Source organism: Chenopodium quinoa, unplaced genomic scaffold, assembly GCF_001683475.1.
Source record: "Chenopodium quinoa cultivar QQ74 unplaced genomic scaffold, ASM168347v1, whole genome shotgun sequence".
NCBI lineage: Eukaryota > Viridiplantae > Streptophyta > Magnoliopsida > Caryophyllales > Amaranthaceae > Chenopodium > Chenopodium quinoa.
The window spans coordinates 1,030,827-1,032,491 of NW_018742907.1; the positions used below are offsets into that span (position 1 = coordinate 1,030,827).

Below are 1,665 nucleotides of genomic sequence, written 5' to 3' on the forward strand. Positions count from 1 at the left end.
TGTACAATTTATATCAAACTATATATATTTCATTATGTTTATAACATGATGAATAATCTACAAACATATGTTACATCTTCTGTATTAATTAATTCCATACTACCTTGACCAACAACAACCTCACCTTAAGCTTACTCATCAAACCTTATTATATAAATCCTCCTTTCATTTTATATATATAGTTTTATTTTTTGTTTTTTAGGACCCCTATAATAAACATATAGGAGTATTACATTACATGCTTAGCTTATTAATTAACTTATTAAGAATTAATTAACCGTTGTAGAGCAGTAATTAACAATACTTCTCATGACATTTACCTGAGTAGTAAGACACTTAATATAATGAGCAGTCTCATCTAACAATTTTTGCATATCCATTTGTTCTCCACCAGGCACCAACCTCCTTAGCTCTTGTGTTTGTCCTTGTTGAGTCATCACACCACGGACCGCGCCTCGCCGTTGCTTTCTAGCAACAATATTATCTCTTCTCAACAACCCACGCCGCCGCCACCAGCTAAGCCGGATCCTCGACAGCACAGCCCGGCTCCACGCCCGTTTTGGACCAACGGCCGCGGCCATGGATGCATCAGCAGCCACCTTAATCTTGTGGAATTTATGATGATTCATCATTACAACATTACAAGCACTGCCATTATTGTTATGGATTTTTTCTTGGCGGTTGATTTTTTTTAGGGCTTTTAGGAAACGAAGGGCAAATCTTGTTCTTAGTGACTTGAGGTTTAAGGGTATAAGACGTTGATTTTGATGAGAATTCATTTTTGTTTTTTTGGGATGTTTTTTCTTTAGGGTTTGTTTGGGAAAATAATGAGTATAAATGGTTCTAAAATCTAGGCGAAATTTTGTGAGCAGAAGAAAAAAAATTGGATTTTAGAAGAAGAGATTTTGTAGGTTTTTTTTTTTTGGTGAATTTTCTGACACAAAAGGGTCCTATTGTCAGAAAGACAAAAGGAGATTTTACTTCTGACTAAAAATCTGACACATATTTTGTACTTATACCCAATGAACTAGGAGAACCAACAAGAGAAATTCTAGGGAGGGTGGGGAAGGAGGCTTGACTGTTGATCAGCTTGGGGTTTTTATAAAATTAAATTAAATTAAATTAAAAATAGAAAAATTAGAAAAGTTTTTATTTTTATTGGGAGGGTGTTTGGGGGCCAATTAATTGGTTGGAGGGGGTGGAACAAACATGTGAAGAGAATGGGGGGAGGAAGAAAAATTAAATAAAGTAAGAGATGAGAAATGGGCGGTTGTAGTTAGAGAAGAATGAAGAAGGAAGCTTAGCTTGAGAATCAATTCACTCTCTTTATGCTAAATTAAAACAAATTAGATATGAAATTCTTTTGGGGTAGTCAAGGGAGACATTAATTTAGTCTATCAAGAAAGATTTCAAGTCTAAATTGAAGAAATCAACTACCGAGTATGTAGTGAGTTGGTCAAATATATGCACATTGATGACTTTTGGGATGATTATTTATCTCATTTTAAGTATATGAATACAGTATATCTGTCAATATAGTGTTTTAAACCAAAAGAATTACCAATTTACAGTTTTAATCACTAAATTACTTTAATGTTCAAGACTACATATTGGTTAGATGTTAGTGATTTGGTTTACAAACCTTATGTACTAATTTTCAACTTG

General features: G+C 33.6%; 1 protein-coding gene across 1 annotated transcript; it reads right to left on the minus strand.

The window, feature by feature from the left end:
* On the minus strand, positions 1–1,387 carry LOC110727555 (transcription factor IBH1-like). Its single transcript, XM_021907121.1, has one exon. The coding sequence runs from the start codon at positions 777–779 to the stop codon at positions 270–272; it is 510 nt and encodes a 169-aa protein (XP_021762813.1). The 5' UTR covers positions 780–1,387; the 3' UTR covers positions 1–269.
* Positions 1,388–1,665: the final 278 nt, after the last annotated feature.

Bases quoted from the DNA above. Each gene is read 5' to 3' on its own strand.
- LOC110727555 (XM_021907121.1), bottom strand. From the start codon at position 779: ATGAATTCTCATCAAAATCAACGTCTTATACCCTTAAACCTCAAGTCA.